Below are 13,707 nucleotides of genomic sequence, written 5' to 3' on the forward strand. Positions count from 1 at the left end.
ATCCGAGACCCGAGAAGTTCCCAACTGACTTACACACGAACGTATGACACGATAGATGTATGGTAGTATCATGACAAATGTATAGTAGACATGTACAATATCACAGGAGCGGCCTGCAACTCGAATTAGTAATGCAAACAGTATATGCAGTACATAAGATAGTTATACGGTATCTGGCAAGCAGATCTGATAATTTTTTAGATTCCTAGAACTTTGTAACGTTTCTGTTAAATTAATGTTATACTAACATTGTGAATTCGAAATCTCTGAATTCAATTGAACGTTAATTCTCCACCCTTGAAATTACAACTGCTTTTTACTTGCTTTACTTTAAAATTTAGTTTACTTTTTCCCGAAGCGTTGCTTGTATACGATATCTCGAATAATCTTATCAACGTGATCAAACGTTCGTAAAAAATTCTAAGAAGGAAAATCTTCGAATGCCAAAAAAAAGATATCAACGTTGGTAATATCAGTGTCGTCTAAAGTACTGTGTTTCCTTTCTCAAATCGTCTGTAAATAATATTCCATGCAATACTGCTTGTATTATAATTACAGCTCCCATTAAAAGAAGATTAACACGTGGCGCTCGGTTTCTTCTTAATCAGTTGTCTGGCCAGGAACGACGAATTATTTTCGTGGTGCACGACACGCCTTAGAAGGGGTCACGAGACCTAATTACACAAAAGCGTGGTCCCCAAGTGTGAGTCACGTGTTCCACCGACGCCGGAACGTGTATCGAGATGGAACAGCACGTCTGCTTGAAACAAAAACCCTTTGTAAGCACGAGAACTTTTCTGTTCGAAGAGACGTCCCCTTTTTGGGGACGTGCATTGCACACCTCGACTCGCACGCCCTTTGTGCTAAAACGTCCCCGTTTTGTTGGGCAATTCTACAGAAGCTCGAAGGTTTAAATTCCCGCGTTTAAAAAAGCAATTCGTTCAAGTTTTCCTTTTTGTCTTTCCTATCGTCGTACCGGTGAACGAATACTTGAACGAAGATTTTTAAAATGATAAAACATAAAATTCTCGAAGGAAAAATCTACGATTAATTTTTGCCTTTCGTAAACAAATTATGAAAGATTATTACCCGAAAGAGAAATATTCCTATTGATATAGCGTTCACTGTATATCACGAACGAAGCTATCCCTCGTTTAATCAATCAGAAACACAAAAGAGAAAGGCGTACTTCGTACAACCGACTCTTTCTCATCGGTCTCCCCTGTCTTCAACCCCTGCACGACAATCGACGTGTCCGCATAAAATTACCGTGAAACTTTCGCCTGTCCTTCGACTCAATTTACCATATAGGTTTGTTCCAATCGATTCTCGGCCAGCGGTTGTTCGTTAACACGAAAACTTGAGCCTCCCGATACGCAATAGCGGTCGAGGCGAAGTTAGTCCACAGTCCACGGTTAGTAAAGGCGAAACTACGGAATAAGTCGCTACTCGCTGGTGCTCGATGCTTCAACATACGGAATACCGTTTCCCGTTTTCATTGAAAACGAGCAATTACTCCGTACTCGATACTTTCTTACGGAATTATGTGCGAAGGTAAAAAATAATTCCAGTCGATTCTCCATTCGTTTTTACTTCGATCGGTTAACGTCAGAAAGCTACCGCTTCGTTTTAAATACTCTGTCAGTTCAGTCATTTTCGACTCGCTTAGTCGCATCTTTTTCATTGCTTAAAAATCTCTTTTGCAGAATGACTTGTCGAACGATGAATAAGTTTCTCTTAAATTTGTAAGTATATTTAGACCGCAGATTTCTATGCACTTGTAGGATATTTGAAGACGTAAAATTGCACACAATGCGGTTAATATGAAATAATATATAAGATATCCAGAATATTAGTAACGAAGGAGATCTTTCTTTTTAATTGCATTGTCAAAAACGTGAATTTTCGTAAAAATTCGTCTTAAAACGTTAAAAGTCTTGGAGCTTGTTGGCGCGATACACGAGAGATTCGAGGATCACGTTAGAGTTAGGCAAATATCGAAGTATTTGCTACCAAGTGTCTTCTATCAAATTGCTGTAGTTGGTCAATCGTTTGATCTCTTGGTGCGAGATTAGGCTTGGAAACTCTGCCAGTTTTATTTCGGCTTGAACGTAAGCCGACTCACCGAGATTCGCAATTTATGGCTTCGTTCATGACCACGGTAAATGAAAGTGTAATGGTCGGTCGATTCTCAGAAAATAAATCGCTAAGATTCGCTAGAAAATTATTTTAATAGGCAACGTTCCATCGGGTAATAGCTTGGAAGCAATTCAAACACTGTTATGTTTATCCATGTCACAAATGCGAAAGATACACTCGATAAATAATTTACATCCTCGACTATAGTGTAAAAATCTAAGTAATCTAAAGGAAAGGAAAAAAATCGATATCAAAGTAAATATTATATAAAAGCAAATATGTACGATATATACAGTCAATATGATGCGATACCGCACTCTACCTTCGATAATTTTAGAAATCAATATTTCACGAACTCTCGTATTTCTCGTGCAAATAATCTATTAGGTTGTCCGAAAAGTGTCTTTCTTTTTCAGACACGTGTTTTACAACAACGCATCTTTATACAAACATGAAACCTAATCTGTCGAACTTCATTGTGATCTTCATTTTGATAGAACAAAATGGATCATACGTAATTCGATGAAATAAGATAAAACGGTAAATGTTGTGCATCCATTATTTCCTTATAAAACGTAAGAAACTTTTCGGACCATCTAATATAAAATATAAAAGTACTACTATTCATAAAATTTTCTGCTTGGATTATATCTTCCCTAAATATCTTTATTTATTTTTGTATTGGCGCGAGATACGGAGCTTTGCTAATTCGAAAAAAGTAGTTTTATTTCACCTGTTATTCCGTAATATTTAACATTGATATTTATTGCAAAGATTATTTCATCGTGTTATTTATTACATCGCTGTGTTATAAAAATTGAATTGATCTAATTAATTTGCTTAATAGTATATATTTGCTCTTTAAGATCATTTTCACGGCTCAGAGAATTCGACTATCGTAACTTTTAAAATTCTTCTTTCGGACACAAGCGATTAATTCGCATCTTGATTCCATAGCATAAAAAGAACGATATTATATATACCGCGAGCCATTAAGACACCTACCGATATTTATTTTTATTTTACTTTCATAGTCTTTATTTTCCAGTTACTTGAAACATAACATAACGATCCACCTCTTCGCTAATTATTATTAATAAAACGCAAGAGGAAACTCGAAAAAATTCAATCACGCGAAAATAATAACGAGTTGCAATTAATTTGTTTTGCAGACTGTCGAGGATGGTGGGCAGCGTACCGAGCGGATGGATGAGGAAGATCCTCCTCTTCCTGGTCCTGACGACCGGGGTCCTCCTCATCGCCATGTACGCGCACGCTCCGCCGCTTGCTTCTCTCCAACCGTTCTCGTCACGACGGTGAGTACGCGATAATAACGATGCACCGGGTAGCCAGGCGAACGAGTCGATACTCGGTCCTATTATCGCCTATTAAGCTTCACATGGTCGCCATGCCGTTCTCGAGACGCCCGGATCGGCGCCATTCGATCGAACATTCTTTTACACGCCGACGACGATCTTATCGTTCCCAACAGTCGTCGCGAATCTAATTAGAAAGAAAGAATGCAAGGTTTCGGTCTTTTATCTTTTTTTAAATCTTTTTTTTTCCAGTCACGTCTCGTCCTTTTTATTTTCGTTTCTCGTCCTTATCGGTTCCCATTATTGATCCAATTATTTATATACGCGATGTTCGTGTTATTGGTTTTTAAAGGAAAATAGGAAGGAACGAAATTTTATTGTCTTTTTTTCTTATACGTAATACGATGACTTGATTTGGTTTATTAATTTATCGTTGATTTCACGTAATGACGAAACCACGAATGTGTTTAGATTAACAGCTGTAATGTGATTTCTGTGAAGGGTTGTTGATAAGAACACGATAGGAACGCGTTATAAAAACGGTACATTTAGTAAATTTTTCTACTTAAATTTTCCTTTCTAATAGAAAATTGTAGCTATCAGTCGGAAACAATTCGTGGCCTTCTCATTAAGCGATAATCATGACAAATTAAAGAAAGCTATCGAGGCCATCTTTTTTGCATGCGAAACACAGTGAAACTCCGTCCTTTTCTCTTTTTCTTATCGATGGAAAAAATTGCTGATAGCGTGAAAATATTGCACAAAGTAACCCACGAAATTATTCACATAACACTTATCGCAGAAACTCTTTACGGATATGCATTATGCGAAGCACGAACAAATTTTAACTTATTACGATATACCGACAAAATTTCGAAATATTTCGTATAATCCGCGTAGTATATTCGGAAAAATTTTTCATGGCAAATGTTCGAGTAGTTTCGCGAACCACTTTATATTCCTTTGCTTCTTACGATTCCACGAATCCCTCCCATACCCCCCAAAAAAACGGACAAGCCGTTATTTATTTAATCTTTATTTGTACCTTTTGTTGCCGCATATCTCGTTTCGTTCATTACCTCCCGCACAACCGTGATCGACGTCAAAGACTGAAGGAGTTGCAACGAGGCTTGGTTACTTTCCTGGTCGGTAATGAAAGCACGAAGAAACCCGAGGAACGGCTCTACGAGTATCTGGAAGAGCCTAGGTAACGTCTTCCTGGACCCGGAGAGATGCCTGTATTTGCTAAAAAGCTTTCTCTTTTTTGTACCTCTGCCCAAGAATTTTGTCCTCCATCTCCAAACACCATCCGCGATTTTTCTTCTTCCCTCGGGGGATGATCCGTCATCCGCTTCATCGACTGTTCTTTGGGACACCAGCTGGCGCCCATCTGCTTCTCTTTCGTGTTCTCTGCATGTTCATTTATCCGTTCATTTCAACCTTTGACTATTTCGTTTGAATAATCTGACTTGATCTTTTCATAGTAGTCGTCGTGTTCGATTATTATGTATGAAGGAGAAGCGGATTTTTAAATCTCTGAATGTAACGTGATTGTAGGTATTCGGATATTTGGCAACTGTTAATTCGTCTGTGATTGTCATTATCGTAGATACATTGTCAATTTTATTTTATATACGAATAAGCAAATACTGCGTGCTTTACGCAACCAGGAAAAACTGCATACGTACATCGACGTTCCAGTGCAACGATTATGCAACTGCGAGAAAATGATTTTTCTGGAGACGAGGAAAAGTAATTTTATTTGACGAAAGTTGGAATTAAACGACGAAGGAAATGTTTTATAAGATTACGATAAACATTCTTGATCTCACTTATCGTTATTGCTACGAAGTGCGATAGCCAACAAGGTTATTTATATCTCGATAACGACGTTACCGCGATGTGTAGTGGCCAGGAAAATTATGAAACTTTTATAGTAGAGAAATTAGATATGCGTGAGACTGGTAACGCGTTTATCTCGAAATTTTCACTTACGTCATTATTACATTGGAACGGCGATACGTATATCCTTAAAACGTTTAAAAATAGAAGAAAAAGTCAGAGATCAAAATTAGACGTTGTTTACATATTCAATATTGTTGCACTACCTTTACCTTCATACATCGATGCAGTTACAAAGTACCTTTTTTTAACATACTTGTTGCTGCTGACGCGTGTGTTACGTCAATTCGGTTATTTCAGTTGGAAATATGTCGTGACAAAACTACTTGCAATTACAAAAGTAAACAGAATATTTATCGAACGACTTTACCCAATAAACATTAATTGAACGATACGTTTGCGATAATTATTAAAATACGGACTATATCGAAATAGAGACTAACAAAGAGGATAAAATTCCAAGAATACAAGGTAGTTATTAGTTGCAACAATTATGTTAAGGGGAACCACGTATAATTTTTCTCGTACGTACAAATCAATTCTTTACATCGTTCTGTGTAATTATAGAAGTGTTACGGTTGCACGATATAACAGTAAAGAGTATTTAAAAAAACTGTCTCTCTTCGTGAATCGCAATCGTCTCTTCCGTTGCAACGTTCTCGTCATTTCCCAGCCAGGAAACGCAAATAAATGATCGTCATTGCGTGACTTGTTCCTAGACGGTTTATTTAATTGGAATCTGTATATACACGTATTTTTCAACGGTTGTGAAATTACAAATTAACAATTACACCCTTTAACGTTTCGCTCTTATCCACACGGATAGGATTACATCTTGTCGTAAATTAAGCCATAATTGACGTACTTCCATTTATACACCATACACGTTTCAGGAAACAGAATAATACTTGTAGGAATCATGAATAAGTGGTGAACACGTCGTTATCCAGCTTTTACGCCTTTTAATTAACGAGAGATTCTTTGAAAAATACGAGTATAATATCCAGGGTTCCTTTTTTAATATTATACCAAGACTTTCACGAATATTTGTAATTTCATAATTAAGCGTCTCATGAATATTTATCAGGCTGATGTTATCTGTTCGATGGTAACATATATTTCAGGTTGTGCTTCACACGCCACTGCCTCGATCCTCGTCTTCATTCGACTTGCATTTCCCATCTTCCGAGAATCTCCCGATCTATCCGAAACGTTTATCTAATCTTCGTGCTGGATCCTTGTTTCGGTTATTTTCCAAATATTTCTGTCTTGTCGTCTAACAAATTGAAGATAGATCTCTCAGACCTCGCGTTAATTTCGCAATCTCAAAAAATTAATAACGAACTTCGTGTATACGTTTTTATGTTCGTTTCTCTATGAATCCTTAGAATCAACGAAATTCCAGCGAAATAAACGAATTATCGTTAGCTCTGGAGTAGAAATGTGTTTTTTCCATTTTGTAATTCTTTCTTAACGCGTTCACCGAGTTGAAGAGAAATCAGTTTCAGTTACACCGGTTTTAGTTTTTGCAAATATAATTGTGGTATAGTTACTTTCGATAAATATGAAACCACATTAAAGAGATAGAAGGTTTAGATAATGAAATTATGTCCAAGTGTTACCTCCTTCCCTCGGGTAACAGTTTTCGTTTTCAATTTTACTGAATTTCACTGGACACTCGAGGTTTGTAAGAATCGATCGATCGGTTATTCGTTAATCATTTCTACGCCCGTAGATTTTAGTTCTCCGCCTTATGAATCTTTATCACGGTCTTTCTTCTCCCTTCTTCGATTTTCCTCCAGCACTGCACCATTTTCCTGTATGCACACGTCACCTGGCACTCAGTTCCTCGTGTTGTGTTTCTCATACAATTTTTACTGTCGGGGTATTTTTTCATCTCACTCGCAAAAAATATATATTTTTAACCGCGTCGAATAATAACACGCCATTTAACTCATCGCATATTCATTTGGCTTTGTTCGTTCACGTAACATTTTTTACGCGTTGTATCTTTTTCGCATAAATCTCAAGATCCTTTTGATACAAATGTTCGAGACGATCGTATCTCAAAATAAATCGGTTTCTCCAATAAAGCTTGCGAACATTGTTCAGATATAATTACCATAATTTTATGAGAAACAGTTTTAGAGAACGAAGGAAGAAACGAGAGAAAGAAAATACCGACATTAAAATATAAAAGCCACCCTCGTGTACGTTTACCCCTACCATTGGACTCGTACCGCTTCTACCAACCCTGTCTGTTTGTCTGGCTATGTTTCATCGCAAATTATCCATTTGGTGCTTGTTAAAGTATCGTAAAATACGACGTTCCAAGGAAAAGTTAGGATAACAGGTGAAAAACAAAGGCAAATCGATGTCTTCTTTAAAATCTAACGATTCTTGTTGGATCGCAGAACGTTTCAGAGTCCGTGGTCCTGGGCCTGCGTCGCTGGAAGATGCGAGAGGAGAGCGGTCAGATCCTCGAGGACCTCCTTGGCCAGCTGTATCGCCCTCTGCGGCGGAAACACCAGGCTTCTCTGGCCCAGACCGACAGGAAACGTGTTCCTGGGCGAAGATAGCGTGATCATACACCTGCAGCAAATCGAATTCGTCACGGTGAACACTAGCGACCAGGAGACGAAGAATCTGTTGGAGCACGCCAAGGATGTTTTCATCGGTGAAGATTCAATTTTTAATTTTCACCAAATATTATTATATAATTTTATATTTTTTTATCGACAAATTATGACAAAGAGTTTGTTCACGAATGGACTGAATTTTGAAGGATGTCCCCGATCGAAAGTCTCGAAACATTATTAACCATTTATTAACCATTTATTAACCATTTTGGGACCAAGGCTCGCAATATTGGACGTTTTGTGTTGTAGAACGATATCGTGCGCTGTGGCTGGACCTTCTTTTCGCGTCAAGTGCAAACAAAGCGACGAATGACGCAACGCATGACTGTGGATCGTCGATGATACATGACGTAATCACGTTTCGTTGCTTCGGCAATGAATTTATTTCACTTTTCTGTGGAAGCAAAATGCATCTAACGCCGTAGAACGTGTATTCGAAGCAACTTTTATACCCGAACTATTGTCATCGAAATGATATAATTTAGGTCCTAAATCAGTCGACTATGTAAAATACAAACCATCGTTTGCTCCTCGTAATCTTTGAATATCCTGCGAGTCGGATTGCGAGTCAGAAGCTAATTAGTATTTTTCGTTTCTTCTTTTTAAGCGAAGAATATCGACTCAGAGTCAACAACAATACGTTTGTAGTCAACGCAAATATGCAGCCATGCAGACGTCTTTCGCTATCGGTAGCGGCGAAAAGTTTACAAACTACCCGAGTTAACTAAACTTCGCTACTGATAGATTTAGATAAATAACTTCATTTACCGCACGTTTGAAACCACGATATCGCTACTGACACTCAGGCCTCCTGTTTCAGGTAACATAAGAAGCCTGATGAAGGTGCCAAACGCGAAAAGCAGATCCGGGGTGGACATGTTCGTCGTCTACCTATCCGCCGGAAATGGCAGAGCGATAGGGCCGAACTTAGACACGGACGAGTCGTATACCCTGGAGCTGATGCCTAAGGGGAAGATTCTCGAAGCTCAAATAACAGGAAAAAGTTTCTTCGGCGCCAGACACGGTTTGGAAACGCTTGGCCAAATGATCTGGTGGGACGAGTCTGCCGGAAGGGAAGGTGCCTTGCGAGTGTTATCTCGCGCTTCCGTCGAGGACAAGCCAACGTTCCCCTACAGAGGTTTACTGGTCGATACGGGAAGACAGTTCTTTCCCATCGAGCGACTGAAACGCGTGATCGACGGAATGGCGGCATCGAAGTTGAACACTTTCCATTGGCACCTATCAGACTCGCAGAGCTTCCCCTTCGATTCAGCCCAGTTCCCCGAAATGGCCAGATGGGGCGCTTATAGCGGAGATCAGATCTATACGCCCGATGATGTGAAGGATCTCGCGGATTACGCGAGGATCCGCGGCATCAGGGTACTCATCGAGATCGACTCTCCGGCACATGCTGGCGCTGGCTGGCAATGGGGTGAGTTTTCAACGGTTTTAGGGTGGAATTGTACGGCTGCAGGAAGGATATGTCTGGTTTGAGACGATAGGCTGCGGCTCGAATGCTGGTGGTTAAAAAAGGAGAAATAAACGGTGGATATATAACTGTCGCTGAGAAATGTCTGCACGATTCGCCTATCTCTGACACAATGTAATTTAATTACTAATGAGACTGCAGTTTTTTGTGCATTCGTGGGAAATTCCAAGATGCAAATATACAGAAGGGTAAAATTCAAAGAGCTCGATTCATTCTTTTCGTTGCATAAATATAAATTTTGCATAATTATCTAAGGTCTAGTAATCGATGTTTGAATTGAAACTAAAGGATTAACGTACACGTAAATTTGCCTGATTTAAAATTCTACCGTCATCTTTGTTCGTCTGTTAAACCTTTTTCTTTTTATTTATTATTAACTTAACTGTAATCGATATAACACTGTTCTTCATTATCGAAACGTCCGACAAAAAAAAAACACGTAATATCCTAAATGACCAAACCAGTCGGACCTGAACGCATCATCAACTCATCTCAGGCCGGCGTTGATCTTGTTAATTTACTCAGGGACGGAGTACGGTTACGGGGAGCTGGCTCTCTGCGTTGATCAGCAGCCATGGTCGTCGTATTGCGGCGAGCCGAATTGCGGCCAGTTGAATCCCATCAACGAGCACACCTATCGAATATTAGAGGGGCTGTACAGGGAGCTTCTGGACCTGACCGAAATTCGGGACATCGTGCACCTTGGCGGGGACGAGGTGAACCTGGATTGTTGGGCACAGTACGGAAACATCACGGCCGCGATGCAAGCACAGAACATGACCGATCACCATGCTATGTGGGCCGAATTCGAAACGAAGATGTTGCAAAGGTTGGTGAAGGCCAACCACGATGAAACGCCAAAGGCTGTGATTCTGTGGAGTTCCCCGCTGACAAAGAGGCCTTACATCACCATGTACTTCGATCCAAAGATTCATGTGATCCAATCATGGGGAGGTAGCAACTGGCCGGAGACGCTAGATCTTCTAGAAGACGGTTTCAGGGTGATTCTTTCTCACGTGGACACGTGGTATCTGGATTGTGGATTTGGAAAATGGAGGGAGATCGGAGAGGCCGCCTGTGGCGAGTATCGTACCTGGCAAACTGTTTACAATCATCGACCTTGGAGAGATTACGCTCAGCAACATTTTAGCCTCGTTTTGGGCGGAGAGGCAGCTATCTGGAGCGAGCAGACCGGCGACGCGTCCTTGGGACCTCGACTATGGCCCAGGGCATCTGCTCTCGCTGAGAGATTATGGTGAGTGTTGGCAATCTAAAATGTAGATAAACGAAGACTCTTCTTTCGATAATTCGATTGATAAAAGAGAGAAATCTGTGATGAAAGAATGCCATATATTTAAAAGAAATATTGAAACTTTATATGTTCTTAAGTATCTCTGTCGAAAAAAGATTTAAATCAAAGGAGAACGTTACGTTGATCGATACCGAACATCGTTTTAAAGTCTTTTTTCTAAACTCCGTGATATTACAATTATCGAAACATGTTGTCTTTTCACTAGCTATTTCTTCAAATTTTATTCAATTTCGTATAACGATAATCACGAAATAAATTTTTGTTATACACAGGAGCGACATGCCAACCAACGGTTACTCGACAGACGAAAGCGTGTACACGAGGCTAGCCGCACACATGGAGCTTCTAACCAGCCGTGGATTAAAAACAGAAGCCATGTGGCCGCAGTGGTGTTCCCAGAATCCCGGCAAATGTCTCTGACCGTTCGCTAGCCCGAACATAATCGCCTTCGCCTGGAATTGTACGCGTAGACACGATAATTGCGTGAATGGAAGACGTTACACGAGGTGGTTCTGCCCGCCACTTTCGCTAGAACACGCCGAGCTTGTAGATCGTTGCAACATCACCGTCGATAGGAGCTCGTTGATCGTTTTAACCGTGACGAGACCGAGCCTCTCGAAACTATCGGTCGTTCGATAACGATTTTCGTTCTACGAACCGATCCACGAAGATGTGGACGTCACGTGACAGACATAGGACGACCTAGTGCGGAGTACTCGAGAGAAGCAATCGTCGAGAGTGGAAGAAGACGATGAAATTCCTCCTAGAAGTCAAGAAGCCAAATTGAAAGTCCTTGGTGATCCCTAGTTGGAGAATTTATTTCTACAGAAGAAAGGGAAGGAAGTATTCGAGCGTTTCACTGGCTTTATCATTCTTGCCGGACGTTGAAGGCACAACGACACAAATGTTCTTGGGTTTCGTTTTTCTCCCTGGTACGAAAATGTTATAGGCAGAGTATTTGATATTTGTACGAGACTATGTACGACAGATTATACAGGAAGGTAAAATGAACAAGGTCAATTCAAAGATACACAGAGCGCGATTTTTTAACGTTACACGATGCCTGGTCGTAGCTCGATGCCATACTTTTCGTTCGAAGTGCCTTTCCAATTGTAATTCTACTCGTTGTTGTACGATTTCATGTGTAAACACCGAGCGCGTTCCTATTGAGAGATCTCGATGGCGGGCATCGAGATCGTCGCATCGTCCTCTCGTCTAATCCTACCACCTTTGAGTGTCTTTTCGATGCTGCGGAATTTTTCTAAGGTGCTTTTGACATTTAATTTTTCATTTTAGCGATTATAAATTACGCGTCTTATTTAAAGTGTTCTATATCGCAGGATAATTTAGAATATTAGAGGAATTTTATCCTAATATCAATTATCTTAATTATTATACATATATTTTAATTTCCTTGTTATGAGCTTAAACGATAAGCCGAGGAATACTCCTATTTTTCCAATAAAAATTTGTATATACAGAGTGAATTATAAACGCATGTCTGTATTTCAAGCGGGAATCAACACGCTAATATAAATAAAAAACGCCACCTGAATATATGTCTAACGTACATTAGTTTTCGAGTTATGGATGGTTGAAGAAGATTTTGTAAGCTTTCGCTCGTATATTCAACCTATACTATCTGATTAACGAAAACCCTCATTTCCTGTTACTTCTACTAAGAAATTAAGTACGACAAAAAGGTCGAGGCAAAGACATACCATCGAATAAAGCATAGAAACGGCATTCAAGGTGGTAAAATTAGAAAAGACAGTCCATACACTCGGTAAACGAGAAAAAAGACGTTCGACATAAGACACTACCGATCCTTACGCCTACTTTCCTCCATTAAAGGATTCCTGTGATCAGGAGACTGGAAATATACCATTATTTGTCACACGATAAAGCGAAGCGTGGCCGTCAGAAACGGAAATCACGGCGCCAATCCGCATAGGCTTCCCTCTTTAAACTGCCAGATCTAGGTCCTACATAGAACAAAATCCCACAAATACCAAACCGTATTCCAAATGAAGACCATAGTCGAGTAATAAAATGAATTGTGTAGGAGGAAACGTTCAAGGAATTCCATTCTTTGGCAGCATATGCGTATCCCTCGAAGCCAAAGAAACCATGATACTTTGTACGATAATTACCTTCCCGTTCGTAACGAGGACCGTGAAGAAGCCCTGTCAGATTATTATATATAAAAGAAGTTTCTTGACGAACAAACATCGGGAATCCAGAGAGTCGTTCAACAATTCTTGAAGAATTGTCGCGGATCTGTAAGACCGAGCGTCCAATTCGTGCTTCGTGTCTTTTCTAATTAATTGCAAACACGTTCGGAGGAGTTCGTCTTGATGTTAACGAGATACTATCTCCGAGAGATATAAAAATGGCCTATTGATGACGAATAGCCGTGAAAATTTGTAAATAATACGATCATCGTATTGGAGGTGGCTGAAGAGCAACTAGATAATTAATAGAATGATAACGGGAGGAAAAATGAATCGTATGTACTTACTAACAACTTACCGACATCGATGGCTGTAAAATAGAAGTGATTTTAAGCTCGACCCTGCTGGATCCGGTGCGCAAAATCATCCGCTGTGTGTGGCGTCTTGCGTGACGTTTGTTGGGTATTTTCGATCATTTAAAAGATTTGTAAAGGATTTTTAAAGGAAGAGAAAAATAACTTAGTACGTTGTATGTAAAATTGTTTCGGTGTTTAAAAAACGTTAATGGAGAAACGTTGAAAATTGCACGCGGATGATTCCCCAAGTTGATCTACGAAGGAATGCAATCTGTTGTAAAGTGTGATTGGTGTAAGTTTAACATAAAACAAATTTTGAATACACCGGTTCTCGTCGTTCTTTTGTACCCCGGAGAATTTTTCCTCCTCCATCTTGTCCG

At 39.7% G+C, this 13,707-nt stretch overlaps 1 protein-coding gene across 6 annotated transcripts in view; it reads left to right on the forward strand.

Moving 5' to 3' along the window:
* Window positions 1-13,651, forward strand: part of LOC126865423 (probable beta-hexosaminidase fdl) — a 38,877-nt gene extending 25,226 nt beyond the window's left edge. For 4 of the 6 annotated variants that reach the window (XM_050617890.1, XM_050617889.1, XM_050617891.1 and 1 more), the window contains 6 exons: window positions 3,312-3,455; window positions 4,564-4,662; window positions 7,772-8,034; window positions 8,817-9,428; window positions 10,011-10,740; window positions 11,070-13,651. In XM_050617890.1, the coding sequence (XP_050473847.1) occupies window positions 3,312-3,455; window positions 4,564-4,662; window positions 7,772-8,034; window positions 8,817-9,428; window positions 10,011-10,740; window positions 11,070-11,217 (1,996 nt within the window). In that variant the 3' untranslated portion in view covers window positions 11,218-13,651. Of the gene's footprint in view, window positions 1-588; window positions 780-3,311; window positions 3,456-4,563; window positions 4,663-7,771; window positions 8,035-8,816; window positions 9,429-10,010; window positions 10,741-11,069 lie in introns of those variants that run through there. The other 2 variants (XM_050617893.1, XM_050617895.1) reach the window with 2 other exon arrangements.
* Window positions 13,652-13,707: the final 56 nt, after the last annotated feature.

This window comes from Bombus huntii, chromosome 5, assembly GCF_024542735.1.
Source record: "Bombus huntii isolate Logan2020A chromosome 5, iyBomHunt1.1, whole genome shotgun sequence".
Lineage (NCBI taxonomy): Eukaryota > Metazoa > Arthropoda > Insecta > Hymenoptera > Apidae > Bombus > Bombus huntii.